The sequence below is a fragment of the Microcaecilia unicolor genome, chromosome 6 (genome assembly GCF_901765095.1).
Source record: "Microcaecilia unicolor chromosome 6, aMicUni1.1, whole genome shotgun sequence".
In the NCBI taxonomy this organism is placed as follows: domain Eukaryota; kingdom Metazoa; phylum Chordata; class Amphibia; order Gymnophiona; family Siphonopidae; genus Microcaecilia; species Microcaecilia unicolor.
In genome coordinates this window covers 310,250,946-310,264,911 of record NC_044036.1, presented here as the reverse complement: position 1 = coordinate 310,264,911, position 13,966 = coordinate 310,250,946, and the positions used below count along the sequence as shown (strand labels likewise).

Here is a 13,966-nt window from a genome sequence, read left to right as displayed (position 1 = left end):
GAGTCCAGCATCCTGTTTCCAACAGTGGCCAATCCAGGTCACAAATACCTGGCAAGATCCCCAAAATGTACAAAACATTTTATACTGCTTATCCCAGAAATAGTGAATTTTCCCCAAGTCCATTTAATAATGGTCTATGGACTTTTCCTTTAGGAAGCCGTCCAAACCTTTTTAAAACTCTGCTAAGCTAAATGCCTTTACCACATTCTCTGGCAACGAATTCCAGAGTTTAATTACAAGTTGAGTGAAGAAAACTTTTCTCCGATTCGTTTTAAATTTACTACATTGTAGCTTCATCGCATGCCCCCTAGTCCTAGTATTTTTGGAAAGTGTGAACAGACGCTTCACATCTACCTGTTCAACTCCACTCATTATTTTATAGACCTCTATCATATCTCCCCTCAGTCGCCTTTTCTCCAAGCTGAAGAGCCCTAGCCGCTTTAGCCTTTCCTCGTAGGGAAGTCATCCCATCCCCTTTATCATTTTCATCACCCTTCTCTGCACCTTTTCTAATTCCACTATATCTTTTTTGAGATGCGGCGATCAGAATTGAACACAATATTTGGGGTGCGGTCGCACCATGGAGTGATACACAGGCATTATAACATCCTCATTTTTGTTTTCCATTCCTTTCCTAATAATACCTAACATTCTATTTGCTTTCTTAGCCGAAGCAGCACACTGAGCAGAAGGTTTCAACGTATCATCAACGACGACACCTAGATCCCTTTCTTGGTCCATGACTCCTAGCATGGAACCTTGCATGACATAGCTATAATTCAGGTTCCTCTTTCCCACATGCATCACTTTGCACTTGCTCACATTAAACGTCATCTGCCATTTAGACACCCAGTCTCCCAGTCTTGTAAGGTCCTCTTGTAATTTTTCACAATCCTCCCACGATTTAACAACTTTGAATAACTTTGTGTCATCAGCAAATTTAATTACCTCAGTAGTTACTCCCATCTCTAGGTCATTTATAAATATGTTAAAAAGCAGCGGTCCCAGCACAGAGGGATTTTCAACCTCATTGCTATCATCTAGGGTTTTTGTTGTTCAGAACTTTATAGATCAAGAAATGCCAAAATAAATAATGGGACTAATTTGCATATTATGATTATTTATTTAGATTTTCCTCACACCTTTTTCAGTAGTAGTTCAAGGTTAGTTACATTCAGGTACTCTGGATATTTCTCTGTCCCGGGAGGGCTCACAAAGCATAGTTTGTCTCCTTTGAAAACCAGACTTGGATCTAGTGCCCACAATCACTATTCCCAGGTGTTTTACAGATTGAAGTACAGGGAAAAGACTGTTGCAGTTAAAATCACATGACAGGCATACAGATTGATCCTACTGTACAGTTGGAAGATGGTTAATTATTAAAGTATCATAAAACTGTTCGTCACAGTACCACCATATTCAAGACATTATAAATTGTGCTACAGCCATTGAGCTGACGTATATTATTACCTACACAAGCGCTAAGGCTGGAGTATGAAGGAGAAAAGAGACCACCACAACCTCCAAAGAAAGCTTTGGCTAGGCCCGTAGGCCTAAATATCAGTGGTACTGACAGGGAGGCATTTTATGGCTTTTCTTGTTTACGTCTGAATCTTGTGTACGTTGGCTTTTCAAAGTGATTGAAGCAGGAGCTGGACTTTGCTCAGACAACTTGCCGAGGAGACCAGAGGACTAGGTTTGTTTCCTGAGTGTGCGGAAGTGAGAGGCAGTTTAAGGAGGTTACAAATCATCATTCCTTGGTATGCTTGGGTTTTTATAGAGTGCCCTGGAACTGAAGAAAACTTCATTGTGAAAGTTTAAAATATGATATAATGTTTTTGCCAGTGGAGATATTTTTCATACATAATTAGATTTTTTTTCCTCCTCAGTCCTGGCTCAGAAATTGTTGTGTTCTCTCCTCTTGTCAGTTTTCTATAAGTTTCATTTTCATTCTTCAAATCTCACTCCGACAGTAAGATGCTTTAGTGACAAGGCAGTCAAGTGAACCTGTTTGCTTGCTTGCCATGTTCTTAAGACATGTTTTAATGACACACAACTTACCCTTAATGAAATGAATGAGAGTGATTCTCAAATAAATAGACGCAAAAGGTTATTTCTCGTGTTCTGTGAACAAAGAGCTGATGTAGATTATTTCCTTTTCAGGCTTGTTTGCTTAATTCTTCTCATGGGCAATTTCCCCTCCCCCCCCCCCAATAAGGTAGGCAGCTGAAATAACTCCTTAACACAGTAAGAATAAACTAATTTTGATGTTTCACACACAATGTTTGGAATTTAACAGGTGCGAGACTGCAGAAGGAAGAGAATCAGGAGAAAAAAAGATGTGTCCAGTTTATCCATTGCTTTCACTACTTGCTGTCCTCCTGTGTGTATCCTACAATTGCGGTGAGTATGGAGGGGTCAGTTTTAAAAGGAAGTTATACAGTTATCCCTAGATTTTCAGTTGCTATAGAATGGTGGTATAAACCCATATCGATGCACCAAAATGAAAGCGCAAACTTTTAATTATTTATTTATAACAATTTTACATTTATAATCAAGCAATGCTTGTTTTGAAAAGCAATACGTTTCTCCACATTTTTAGAAGAATACAAACATAAGAAAAAGAAAAATGAAATTTCTTGCTCAGGTCCTCATATTGGAGCAGGATGTAAAGAAATGGAATATATATTCATAACAAAAATGATCAGAAATAGAGCATCAGAATGATAGCAGGATAACATTTCACAGTGTTATTATTTCAATTAAAGGGAAGTTGAAATTTTAAAGACCCCTATTTTGCCTTGAAGCTAGAAATACTGTTAACTGAGCTGGGTCAAAAAATACATATTTATTTGACTGGAAAGCGCAAACTTTTACGACGGGCTTGCGTAAACGATTTTGCCGAAAGATGGCATTGACATATCTAATAGTATTTTGTAAGTTGCCCATGTAAATGCTGGCCATGCTTATGGCCTGCCCATTCTTCTCCCCTAAGAATACCCCTCTACCATTTACCCACTATACCATTTAAGCACATACTTACAGAATAGCAATTAGGCAAGATGCTGCCATTTACACAGGTAAATGCACACCTACTCATCTGGATGACAGTAATCAATAAATTTACATACACAGTTGTCACGTAAATTTTAAGTAACTCTGTTTTGGAATGAGGGGGGATAGTGGCAGGCTGAAAAATTGTCTAACCATTCCACTGCTATCCCATGACTTATCAGATTATTTACAAAATTAAAAACATAAGTGTTGCCATACTGGGACAGACTGAAGGTCCACCAAACCCAGCATCCTGTTTCCAAAAGTGGCCAATCCAGGTCACAAGTGCCTGGCAAGATCCCAGAACAGTAAAACAGATTTTATGCTGCTTATCCTAGAAATAAGCAGTGGATTTTCCCAAGTCCATCTTACTAATGGCTTATGGATTTTTTTTTAAACCCTGCTAAGCTAACTGCTTTTACCATATTCCCTGGCAACATATTCCAGAATATAATTACATGTTGAGTGAAAAATATTTTCTCTGATTTGTTTTAAATTTGCTACTTAGTAGCTTCATTGCATACCCCCTAGTCCTGGTATTTTTGGAAACAGTAAACAAACAACTCACATCTACCCATTCCACTTCACTCAGTATTTTATAGACCTCTATCATATCTCCTCTCAGCCATCTCTTCTCCAAGCTGAAGAGTCCTATGCCCTTTAGCTTTTCCTCATAGGGAAGTCATCCCATCCCCTTCATCATTTTTGTTGCCCTTCTCTGTACCTTTTCTAATTCCACTATATCTTTTTTGAGATGTGATGACCAGAATTGCACACAGTATTTGAGATGTGGTCACATCATGGAGCAATACAAAAGCATTATAACATTCTCATTTTGATTTTCCATTCCTTTCCTGATAATTCCTAAAATTCTATTTGCTTTCTTAACCACCGCTGCACACTGAGCAGAAGGTTTCAAAAGAAGCATAGCCAGGTTGAGGGGGCGGGGGAGTGGAGAGCGGATTGCTGACTGCGCTGGCGCATATTTTAAATGTAACAAATCAAATGAAAAATAGGCACCGGTGCTGTCGGAAGTCCATTTGGGAAAGCGGCCGCTCTCCTGGCAACCCACCTTGGGTCTGGGTTGATGATACTTTGAAACATCTGGGTTTCAACGTATCATCAACGATGACACCTAGATCCCTTTCCTGGTCGGTGACTCCTGATGTGGAACCTTGCATTACGTAGCTATAATTTGGGTTCCTCTTTCCCACATGCATCACTTTGCACCTGCTCACATTAAACCTCATCTGCAATTTGGATGCCCAGTCTCTGAGTCTCGTAAGGTCCTCTTCCAATCTTTCACAATCCTCTTGCGATTTAACAACTGGGCTCCTTTAAAAAAGCCGTGGTACTGATTCCCACACGGGCAAATGCAACAAAGCCCATTCCATTCCTATGGGCTTTGTTGCATTTGCTGCGGGGGGGGGGGGGGGGGGGGGGGATCAGTACCGCAGCATTGTAAAAGAAGCCCTTTGTGTTATCAGCAAATTTAATTTCCTCACTAGTTATTCTCATCTCTAGAGCATTTATAAATATGTTAAAAAGCAGCGGTCCCAGCACAGACACGTTAATTCATAAAATTCATCACTGAGGTGTACCACTCTCTCTTAGTCGATATTTATTTCCAAATGTCCCAACTAGAGTACTAAGATCATCTCAATCTAATATTCTCTTTATTTTCCATTTTTACATCAAATATGTATTGACTTTATTAAGTATATAAGCATCGCCATGCTGGGACAGACCAAGGGTCCATCGAGCCCAGCACCCTGTCACCGACAGCAGCCAAAAGAACAAGCAATTTGTCCCACCCATCCTAGAAATACTGTATTTCCTCGTCCATTCAATAACATTCTATGGCTTTTTCCTCCAGGAAGCTGTCCAACCCTTTTTTGAAGTCCACTAAGTTAACCGCATATACCATCTTTTCCTGTAGCAAATTCCAGAGTTTAACTAGGCGTTGAGTGAAGAAAAATTTCCTCTGATTCATTTTAAATTTACCACACTGCAGCTTCATCGCATGCCCCCTTGTCCTAGTATTTTTGGAAAGCTTAAACAGACGCTCCACATCGACCCGTTCCATTCCACTCATTATTTTATAGACCTCTATCATATCTCCCCTCAGCCGCCTTTTCTCCAAGCTGAAGAGCCCCAGCCTCTTCAGCCTATCCTGATAGGGAAGCCGTCCCATCCCCTGTATCATCTTTGTCGCCCTTCTCTGCACCTTTTCCAATTCCACTATGTCTTTTTTGAGGTGCGGCGACCAGAATTGAACACAATTTTCGAGGTGTGGTTGCACCATGGAGCGATACAACGGCAGAATAATATCCTTATTTCTGTTTTCCATCCCTTTCCTAATGATACCCAACATTCTATTTGCTTTCCTAGCTACAGCAGCACATTGAGCAGAAGTTTTCAACGTATCATCAACGACGACACCTAGAACCCTTTCTCGGTCCGTGACTCCCAACGCTGAACCTTTCATGATGTAGTTATAGTTTGGGTTCCTCTTTCCCACATGCATCACTTTGCACTTGTTCACATTAAACGTCATCTGCCATTTAGACGCCCAGTCTCCCAGTCTCGTAAGGTCCTCTTGTAGTTTTTCATAATCTTCCTGCGATTTGACTACTTTGAATAACTTTGTGTCATCAGCAAATTTGATTACCTCACTAGTTATCCCCATCTCTAGGTCATTTATGAATATGTTAAAAAGCAGAGGTTCCAGCACCGATCCCTGAGGGACCCCGGTAACTACCCTTCTCCATTGCGAATATTGACCTTTTAGTCCTACTCTCTGTTTCCTATCTTTCAACCAGTTTTTAATCCACAGTAAGGCACTATCTCCAATCCCATGTCCCTCTAATTTCCTCTGTAGTCTTTCATGAAGGACCTTATCAAATTTTCAGTGTCATTGGCCCAATCCTTAGGAATTCATTATAGCTGTTAACATGCGGTAAGTGCGAAACAATGCTTTGATAAAATGGTCCCTTGGGTTTGGATTTGCTAGTATTAATTCTATTACAAAAGTCTTATTTTTGTTCTCTTTCCATGTTTTCTTATTTTGCGCCTTCCTAACATTTTATTTTCTGAAGATTATATAGGCATGTTGAGTTGCTGCCTTAGCAAAAACAAAGCACACAAAGGCCTCCAGAACTGGAACAGTGGTACAGTCTTTATTAGAAATGACCCGACACGGGCTGTGTTTTGGCGCTCACCAGTGCCTGCCTGCTGCCTCAGGGGTTGAGATGAAAATCTCTTATAAATGTTACTGTTCCAAACAGATATCTGGTATTGCTACTACTACTACTATTTAGCATTTCTATAGCGCTACAAGGCATACGCAGCGCTGCACAAACATAGAAGAAAGACAGTCCCTGCTCAAAGAGCTTACAATCTGAAAAACTGTCCTGCAGTCCTCAGTGTATCGTGCTGGAAGCTTCTTAAAAGTCTTGTTGCGGGTAAATTTAAAATGAATCGGAGAAAATCTTTCTTCACTCAACATGTAATTAAACTCTGGAATTCGTTGCCAGAGAATGTGGTAAAGGCAGTTAGCTTAGTGGAGTTTAAAAAAGGTTTGGACGGCTTCCTAAAGGAAAAGTCCATAGACCGTTATTAAATGGACTTGGGGAAAATCCACTATTTCTGGGATAAGCAGTATAGAATGTTCTCTACTTTTTTGGGATCTTGCCAGGTATTTGTGACCTGGATTGGCCACTGTTGGAAACAGGATGCTGGGCTCGATGGACCTTTGGTCTTTCCCAGTATGGCAATACTTATGCACTTATGTCATCTCGACTCCTGAGGCAGGTGCTGGTGAGCGCCGAAACACGGCCTGTGTCGGGTCATTTCTTTTTTTTTTTTTAATATAATTTATGATTTTCAAACATTGACAATTTTCAAAAATAAATTTGCCAACAGAAATACAGCAATAGTAACAAACTTAGAAGAAGTATATCGGAATCTTCCCTTACTACATCATGAATCAAAAAAAAAACCTGCTTCCTCAGACCACTATTAAGGGGGGGGGGGGGGGGGGGGGGGGAGGGCGCGTACGTATTAGAGAAGATTATCAAAAAGAAAAAAACATTACAATCACATTAAACAAGGCTTGTGCTACTCCCAGTTTCTATTCTTTTACTTCAATTGTTTTAAATCTAGAAAAGATTTTAATTGGTCTGGAGAGAAAAAAACATATTTTGTTGAACCTATACGGACAATGCATTTCCAAGGATAGGCCAAAAAAAAAAGTTTCACCCATTGTCAAAGTTCTCTGTTTCATTTCCAGGAAAATCTTCCTTCTTTGTTGGGTAGATTTAGTGACATCTGGAAAAATCCAAACTTTGGTCATTTCTAATAAAGACTGTCCCACTGTTCCAGTTCTGGAGGCCTTTTTCTGCTTTGTTTTTGCTATTATATTGTGTGTACTTTTGAACCCTCTCTTTCTGCTGAGTTTCTGCCTTTAACCAGCATATGTTTGATAATACCTTTCATGAGTTCTGATGATTTCTCTTTAGATGCACAAGAAAGGATCTCGGTCCAGCAGTTACCACACACAGTCTCAGTTCGAGAAGGAAGCTCACTCAATATAACCTGCTCCTTTACTACTGGAGAGTCTCCACTAGGCGTCTTTTTCAAAAGACGCTTTAACAAGAACATTGCCTACATTTCAAAAGAGGGACGAGTGTCCATAGAAAGAGACTATGTTGAGCGCATCAAGGTTTCTGGAGCAATGAATAACTTCATGGTAACACTGTATCACCTGAGAGGGAATGACACAGACCTGTACCTGTGTGAGGGCAGCGTGCCGAACCCTTCAGCTCTGCCTCTAACTGGGACAGGCACCCTGGTGATTGTAACAGGTAAACGTTCCCTTTGGTTTCTCAAGCAGTGGCATAGCTATGTGGGGCCACGGGGGCCTGGCCCCCCCCCTAAATTTCCTGTGGGCCCCTGGGTTTGCTGATGAGGGTCTCCAACCCCCGCCAGTTGAAGCGTTGTCCAGCTCCGGTCTCTGGCACTGCCGTGTTGCCTGCCCTGCTCTGTCTTCCCCTCAAGTCTGGCATGCTCCTTTTAGTGAAACTGAGCATGTTCAATTTCACTAAAAGGAGTGTGCAGGATGTGAGAGAAAGACAGAGCAGGGCAGGCAACACGGCAGCACCAGAGACCAGTGCTGGACAGCGCTTCAGCTGGTGGGGGTTGGGGACCCCCGCCAGCCAAGGTATTTGCTGCAGCTATGGGGGGGGGGGGGGGTGAGGTGGTGGCAGGGCAGCAAACCAAAATGTGCTCCCTCCACCTCAGGCTCTGGCCCCCTCCCACCACGAGGTCTGGCAACACCCCTGTTCTCAAGAAGGTATTCACATGAATTTCAAGCAAAAGGCAAGGTCTAGGGGCAGGGATCATTAAGCCAAATGTAAAATGGTGAGATTTCTCATGACAAAGCAGGTGTGGAATGTCTGATGATTTTGACACCATGTGACTGCAGAGACCATGGGATCCTGCTTCAAGGGTACCTTCAGTGACACCCAGTGGCTTTTCTAAGGAAAACAACAGTCCGGCCGATATTCTGCTGATGGTGGACAGCACTTCCTTGTCCTAATGTGACGCTAAACTAGATATTCAATGTCGAGTCCTGTACGCGCTTTGGCTTTGAATATCCATTTTGTTTCAAAGCGGCTTGCGCATGACTGGTTAAGTTAATATTCAGACTTAACCTGCCATGGGTTAGTGCATAAAAATAGGACAGCTATTAATACGGTCCTATACTTGTGCTAAACCTGGCTGGTTAGGTCTGAATATTGGGACCTACCCAGGCTATGCCTCTGGAACACCCCTGATATAGCTGACTTGAAGTTCGGCGCTAACCGGTCATTTTCAATGAGGATAACCAGTTAAAAATGACTGGATAGTTATGAACAAGCAAGTTAACTGGTCAGTGACCGATCCTGACTAGTTAACTCACTTTGAATATCAGTCGGAAATTGTTCAGACTCTTGAGGCTTGTTTTTTTTTTTTTTTTATTTGCATTTAAACTTTACATTCATCTATTACATAAATGTAAGATATTTTAGAAAAAGTAATATCACTAATCTTATATTTATTTATTTGCATTTGTATCCCACATTTTCCCACCTATTTGCAGGCTCAATGTGGCTTACATAGTTTTGTTATGACATTGTTATTCCAGGGTGTCAGATACAATTAATAATGTGCAAAGATAAAGGAGTGGCCTAAAGGTTAGGGTGGTGGACTTTGGTCCTGGGGAACTGAGGAACTGAGTTCGATTCCCGGCACAGGCAGCTCCTTGTGACTCTGGGCAAGTCACTTAACCCTCCATTGCCTGCCGCATTGAGCCTGCCATGAGTGGGAAAGCATGGGGTACAAATGTAACAAAAAAAAAAAAAAAAAATAAAGTAAGGGAAGAAAGAAGGAAAGTATTAAGCGGGTAAGTGTAGAGGTGGACTTTCATAGTTGGGTGGGTTAGTGAAGTGGATTAGTAGGACTGTAAGTTCTCTTTGTAGGCTTTATTGAAGAAATATGTCCAAATATGACCAAAACCGAGCTTCTCATTTTCCCCCCCAAACCCACCTCCCCGCGCCCCCCGTTTTCTATTTCTGTTGATGGCTCTCTCATTCTCCCTGTCTCCTCAGCTCGAAACCTTGGGGTCATCTTTGACTCTTCTCTCTCCTTCTCTGCTCATATCCAGCAGATTGCCAAGACCTGTCATTTCTTTCTTTACAACATCCGTAAAATCCGCCCCTTTCTTTCTGAGCACTCTACCAAAACCCTCATCCACACCCTTGTCACCTCTCGTTTAGACTACTGCAATCTGCTTCTTGCTGGCCTCCCACTTAGTCACCTCTCCCATCTCCAGTCGGTTCAAAACTCTGCTGCCCGTCTCATCTTCCGCCAGGGTCGCTTTACTCATACTACCCCTCTCCTCAAGACCCTTCACTGGCTCCCTATCCGTTTTCGCATCCTGTTTAAACTTCTTCTACTAACCTATAAATGTATTCACTCTGCTGCTCCCCAGTATCTCTCCACACTCGTCCTTCCCTACACCCCTTCCCGTGCACTCCGCTCCATGGATAAATCCTTCTTATCTGTTCCCTTCTCCACTACTGCCAACTCCAGACTTCGCGCCTTCTGTCTCGCTGCACCCTACGCCTGGAATAAACTTCCTGAGCCCCTACGTCTTGCCCCATCCTTGGCCACCTTTAAATCTAGACTGAAAGCCCACCTCTTTAACATTGCTTTTGACTCGTAACCACTTGTAACCACTCGCCTCCACCTACCCTCCTCTCTTCCTTCCCGTTCACATTAATTGATTTGATTTGCTTACTTTATTTATTTTTTGTCTATTAGATTGTAAGCTCTTTGAGCAAGGACTGTCTTTCTTCTATGTTTGTGCAGCGCTGCGTATGCCTTGTAGCGCTATAGAAATGCTAAATAGTAGTAGTAGTAGTAGTAGTCTTCAGAGATTTGCGAAAGTTGGTTATTTCGTTGATTGTTTTCAAGTCTGTTGGTAGTGCATTCCATAACTGAGTGCTCATGTAAGAGGAGGTAGTGGCGTGCATCAGCTTGTATTTTAGTCCTTTACAGCTGGGGAAGTGCAGATTGAGAAATTTGTGGGATGACTTTGTGGTGTTTCTGGGAGGTAGGTCCACGAGGTTTAACATGTAGATTGGGGCGTCTGCTTGAATGATTTTGTGTACAATCGTGCAGATCTTGAACGCAATGCGTTCTTTTAGTGGGAGCCAGTGAAGTTTCTCTTTAGGGGTTTTGCACTTTTGTACTTAGTTTTTCCAAATATGAGTCTGGCGGCAGTGTTCTGGGCTGTTTGGAGTTTTTTGATAGTCTGTTCTTTGCAGCCAGCATACAGTGCATTACAGTAGTCTAGATGACTTATTACCATTGACTGTACCAGGGTACGGAAGATGAATACGAGATTTTGCATAATATTTAGACCACAACTTAGGAGCAAGATACAAGGAAAATTATTATATTAGCAAAATTAACAAATAATAGAACAGAAGCATGTAGAAACCCGCAGCCAGACTTTCTCAGCTCAGTCTCTCTCTATTGGGCATTCTGGGTCGTTCCTTTATTACTCTCTTTGGCAATTAGAAAGTCCCTCATTTTCTTTGGTTCCACAAATATATAAGTATCTGAATTCAAGGATACAATACAGCGACATGGAAATATTAACTTAAACAATCCCCCTATTGTGAGAGTTCTTGACTTTAAACTCATGAACTTGGCTTGTTAACCTAAAATCTCAATATCTTAGAGTATAACCTTGGCACACAGTCACACCTGGAGTCTCTATTATTTTTATGAAGTCTCTTTTATTTGAATAAATCACAGATAATTTACTCACAGACAGATGTTCAGAAGTGCTGCTCCAGGGCACAGAGACTTCTTCATCTGAGAGATGTTGGAGGTAGACAGAATGGTTCAAAGCTGGGTGACTGGAATGTGCGATATCTCATTAGGGAGGAGATATTTTCAAGGTAAAAACCCAAGTTCGTTGCAGGGAGTTCCAGCAGGACTGTCTGGGCCAAGATGGTGAATGAAGGGACAAAGGGGTGTTGAGGCTTCACACAGGCTCAGGGAGGAGCAGATAGAGACCAATGGGGACAGAGCCTGCCACCGGGTGGCAAGGGAGGTGCTAGAGGACCTCCCAGGACAGAGATAGTGAGAATGACCAGGAAATGATAGCAGGAAGACAAAAGAGCCAAGCTTGGCAGAGAGAGAGAGAGAGAGAGAGAGAGAGAGAGAGAGAGAGAGAGAGAGAGAGGAGGAGGTCTGGGCAGCCTCACAACCAGTGGTAACAGTTCTTACACAGCCAAGCAAGTGTGGTTGCATCGCTTGTGAACTACATTACACACAATGCCTTGCTCACGTACCTTTGCAGAGTGAGAACTGCAGCAATGATAGTCCTTAGAAATGAGAATAACAGTAAAAGCATTACACACATTTTAGGATCACATTATAAACTAGTGCGAGGCTGTCAGAGGACAGAACAGGAATATTCCCTTACTATGTCATCATTGGTTGCTAGACAGAAGGAACTTCCTCAGTGTCCAGTTCTATAATGAGGGAGGGAGATTGGTTTTGGAAAAGTGTGCATTCTGCAAAATGTGAACACATGATGACATTACTCCCTTAGTGAAAAAATGCCCAAACCCCCCACCCCCCCTAAAAAAAAAAGAACATTCCTGTAAACAACACAGGAAATGACCTGAAATTGAAGATTTTCTGGCTGCACACCCCTAGATTTAAAACATTCCTACTGTTGTGTACTTTGCATACTGATTCTGGAAACCTTTACTTCTGTCTCCAGGAAAATATCCAGTTCAGAACACTATCCTGTCTCCGGTAACTGTGCTGGATCCCAGTCTATTTGACACCGTCATTGCCTTATCAGTCCTTCTTCTGATTCTGACACTCTGCATTGCAACCTACCTCTTCGGAAAAGTACGTATTTCCACTTTCTGTTAGCTGTTCGCCACTGTGTGACTGAATGGGACCTCCCTTCACCATTTTTTCCCATTTTCCTTTGCAGCTAAAGAAGAGCTGGGTCTCCCGGCAGCAAACACAGTGCCTGCAGAACACTGTCTATGAGGGCGTCCGAATGTTTCAGAACTACAGATAGGATTTGTGTCAGTAGACAGGACACCTAGATGAGAGGTCAAGCTAAAAGCTCCTCAAAACTCAAGAGGGCTTCTCTCTCTCTATCTCTCACATACGACCAGAAGCTTTTGGAAATTCTGAGCTATTTAGATGGTTCTAGAGAATCCGAAAAATATAATAGAGGGCCTGCAAGAACTGAGTATGGAATGCCAAGAGAACCAAGCTGGGTTGGATCAGTTTCTTCCTAAGTAACAATGCTTGCTGTCTCTTTTGTATTCGTACAAATACTTATCATTACAGTCGATGGGGTACTTTTACTAAGCTCTAGTAAAAAGAGCCCTGTGCTAGCGGTGGAGGCCATTTTTGCCATGCGCTGTGGCCCTTTTTACCACAGCAGGTAAAAATGCCTGAAAATAGCCATGGCCATTGAGTAAGATTGCTCTTACCACATGGCCATGCAAGGGGGAGCACTTACCACCACCTATTGAGGTGGCGGTACTGGCTCCCGTTCTAACCCGGCGGTAACCGGGTAGCATGTGGTACTGCCCGATTACCGTTGGGTTAGCGCTGCGCTAGAAAATAGCTTGAACTACCACCAGTACCCACTTTGTAAAGGAACCCCCTATGTTAGTAAGTTCACGTTAAAATTGCTGAAGTTCTTTTCTGATTCCTTTTACTGTTATTGATATATTGACAAGATCTACTTGGGTGAAGAATTACCACTGTATAAAGAGGACTCATTTCCTTCCATAAGGGGTTGATATTCAAATGGTTTCTCTGAGTAAAATTTGGATTCAGGAGGATAAACTCTGATGTTTCAAATTTCTCTCCCTGCTGTCCTTGCAAAACTAGTTGAGAGATCCTTAGAGGCTTTAGGTGTAATCTCTTGCAGGTGTCTGAAGGAGGGAGCCTTGAACTACTGAGAAAAGTGTGAGCTAAATCTAAATCTCTTGAACCTAGCTCCTACAACGCTCCGGAAATTTCCAGTCTTTAGCCTCGGTCCTACACTGGGTGCTACAGCTATGTCCCTAGAAGCATGATGCAGATAAACCAGTGAGGAGGACTCCTTCTGAGCCTCCACACACAGAACTGGGATTAATAATTTGCCAGTCAATATTGAGCCAGCAGTGGTCAGTGTCCAATTTCGAACTGGAATCATTCCAACTAATTGTTCAAGCAATAATCTTGGTGTATATTGACTATTGTAATGGTATTTATGTGGGCTCTGAACAGACTATTTTAAGGATACTACAAACATTACAAAACACAACAGCTT

General features: G+C 42.1%; 1 protein-coding gene across 1 annotated transcript; it reads left to right on the top strand.

Moving 5' to 3' along the window:
* The first annotated feature begins 2,318 nt into the window (after window positions 1-2,318).
* On the top strand, window positions 2,319-13,000 carry LOC115473221 (T-cell antigen CD7-like). The gene is made up of 4 exons (XM_030208000.1): window positions 2,319-2,403; window positions 7,575-7,919; window positions 12,401-12,534; window positions 12,623-13,000. The coding sequence occupies exons 1-4, from the start codon at window positions 2,340-2,342 to the stop codon at window positions 12,710-12,712; spliced, it is 633 nt and encodes a 210-aa protein (XP_030063860.1). The 5' UTR covers window positions 2,319-2,339; the 3' UTR covers window positions 12,713-13,000.
* The last annotated feature ends 966 nt before the right edge of the window (window positions 13,001-13,966 follow it).

Coding starts and splice junctions, on each gene's coding strand:
- LOC115473221 (XM_030208000.1), top strand. CDS start 2,340: ATGTGTCCAGTTTATCCATTGCTTTCACTACTTGCTGTCCTCCTGTGT. Junction 2,404..7,574: donor GTGTGTATCCTACAATTGCG/GTGAGTATGGAG, acceptor ATTTCTCTTTAG/ATGCACAAGAAAGGATCTCG. Junction 7,920..12,400: donor CACCCTGGTGATTGTAACAG/GTAAACGTTCCC, acceptor TTCTGTCTCCAG/GAAAATATCCAGTTCAGAAC.